Genomic DNA, 2,500 nt, shown 5'->3' with positions numbered 1-2,500 from the left:
ATTTATATTTTATAGGTACTTTATGAGGTATCATGGATGTATTATTAGATTTATATTTTATAGGTACTTTATGAGGTATGGATGTATTATTAGATTTATATTTTATAGGTACTTTATGAGGTATCAAGGATGTATTATTAGATTTATATTTTATAGGTACTTTATGAGGTATGGATGTATTATTAGATTTATATTTTATAGGTACTTTATGAGGTATGGATGTATTATTAGATTTATATTTTATAGGTACTTTATGAGGTATCATGGATGTATTATTGTCTCCACCAGGCCGAAGGCATGGGGAGAGAGTATGTTTTGCACTCCGTCCGTGTGTCCGTCCTTCCGTCCTTCCTTCCTTCCGTCTGTGAACAGCTAATCTCTGGCACCGTTAACCCGGTCGATGCCAAACTTTGCACACACACTCCCTGGATGCCAACGATGAACCTCTGCCCCACATTTTCCAGAACGGCCTGTTATAGCGCCACCATGAGGCAGCTTTTCACAATTTTTACCTAAAACTGCACCGATCTGCGTGAAACGTTGCATGCACACTCCCTAGAGGCTAAGGACAAACCTTTGACCTGCATTTTCCGCATCTGCCTTTTATAGCGCCACCAGGAGGCCGACTTTTGTAAAACACATTTTTGGATATTACTCCTCCAGATTATGTCCAAAAATCTCACAAATCGTTACACAGTATCTCTATGGTCATGTGCTCAAGTCGGATCTGTCCGATATTTCATATTCCATCCTAATTGGCTATAATTGGCTTTCACAGTTTGCAAGATTGCCCCGTTTTGAACAAAAGCCTCAAATCATGAACGCAGCATGCAATTTACGTGAAATCTTTCACACATTTTCTTACTAGGCTGAGGAATATATCACACCCTATTCACATTGGAATGTTATAGCGCCACCAACAGGTTGATTTTTGCAAAACACATTTTTGGAACAAAATGCCTCAAATCATCCAATTACCATCAAAGGCGTATGAAGAAATTGCACCCTTTTCACATTGGCCTATTATAGCGCCACCAGGAGGCCACAACCTGACCTGCCCTGGTGGAGACCTGTGCCCAGAAGGGCACTTTTTCTAGTTAGATTTATATTTTATAGGTACTTTATGAGGTATCATGGATGTATTCTTAGATGTTGTGTAACGTGTCATGTACGATGTAGCATTTAATAATGTAGTGTAGCTTTGAAGTGTGATTTTATTTCTGCCTCTTGGTCAGTTCACACTTGGAAAAGAGACTCGTGTCTCAATGTGTTTTTACTGGTTAAATAAAATAAAGTGTTGGCCATGTGTAAATCTACAGTCTATTGTTACAATTACAACTAATATGTTGTTGTTTTGTTGTTGTTTATCAGACGCTGTCGTCCTCAGTGAAGGAAGAAAGAAACATGGATCCTGGTCAACCAACTACAGGGTCAGTGTTACATGTTTCATATTTATTTACTCTTTCAAATGTGTGAACATGTTCTATCAGGAGTAGTGCATTATAATGTAATGTTATACTGTTATAATGTTCAGGTTTTATGGGGGCCAGTTTTTAATTGCAGCCGTCCGTAGGTGCCCTTTGAGAGCAGTTTTGAAGGAGTCAAGGGATTTGCATGTCTTAATGACTGTTGGTAGGGCGTTCCACATTTTGGTGGCATAGGAGCAAAATTAATTTAGTCCCTTGTTTGTGCCGAATCTGGGTTGCACATGGTTTGTTGAACTCCCTCTGGTGTTGTGGGTGTGGACTTTGTTAACATTAAGGAAGTATTTAGACAGGTACATGGGTATCTTAGTGAAGTATTTAGACAGGTACATGGGTATCTTAGTGAAGTATTTAGACAGGTACATGGGTATCTTAGTGAAGTATTTAGACAGGTACATGGGTATCTTAGTGAAGTATTTAGACAGGTACATGGGTATCTTAGTGAAGTATTTAGACGGGTACATGGGTATCTTAGTGAAGTATTTAGACGGGTACATGGGTATCTTAGTGAAGTATTTAGACGGGTACATGGGTATAAACCTTGTACGAGGGCTCCTGTTAGGGTCTTCAAGGTGTAGAAACCTTGTACGAGGGCTCCTGTTAGGGTCTTCAAGGTGTAGAAACCTTGTACGAGGGCTCATGTTAGGGTCTTCAAGGTGTAGAAACCTTGTACGAGGGCTCCTGTTAGGGTCTTCAAGGTGTAGAAACATTGTACGAGGGCTCCTGTTAGGGTCTTCAAGGTGTAGAAACCTTGTACGAGGGCTCCTGTTAGGGTCTTCAAGGTGTAGAAACCTTGTACGAGGGCTCCTGTTAGGGTCTTCAAGGTGTAGAAACCTTGTACGAGGGCTCCTGTTAGGGTCTTCAAGGTGTAGAAACCTTGTACGAGGGCTCCTGTTAGGGTCTTCAAGGTGTAGAAACCTTGTACGAGGGCTCCTGTTAGGGTCTTCAAGGTGTAGAACCTTGTACGAGGGCTCCTGTTAGGGTCTTCAAGGTGTAGAAACCTTGTACGAGGGCTC

The 2,500-nt window shown here is 40.9% G+C and overlaps 1 protein-coding gene across 1 annotated transcript in view; it reads left to right on the top strand.

Moving 5' to 3' along the window:
• The window catches only part of LOC306918985 (NACHT, LRR and PYD domains-containing protein 3-like), a gene marked incomplete at its 3' end in the record, with an annotated part of 96,422 nt that overhangs the window by 3,077 nt on the left and 90,845 nt on the right, over positions 1 to 2,500 (top strand). The window contains exon 3 of the mRNA XM_079531821.1: positions 1,372 to 1,430. Within this exon, the coding sequence (XP_079387947.1) occupies positions 1,405 to 1,430 (26 nt within the window). The 5' untranslated portion in view covers positions 1,372 to 1,404. The remainder of the gene's footprint in view (positions 1 to 1,371; positions 1,431 to 2,500) is intronic.

Source organism: Electrona antarctica (assembly GCF_951216825.1).
Source record: "Electrona antarctica genome assembly, contig: scaffold_403, whole genome shotgun sequence".
In the NCBI taxonomy this organism is placed as follows: Eukaryota; Metazoa; Chordata; class Actinopteri; order Myctophiformes; family Myctophidae; genus Electrona; species Electrona antarctica.
The sequence above is the reverse complement of the archived record's forward strand: the minus strand, read 5'-3'. Positions and strand labels throughout refer to the sequence as shown.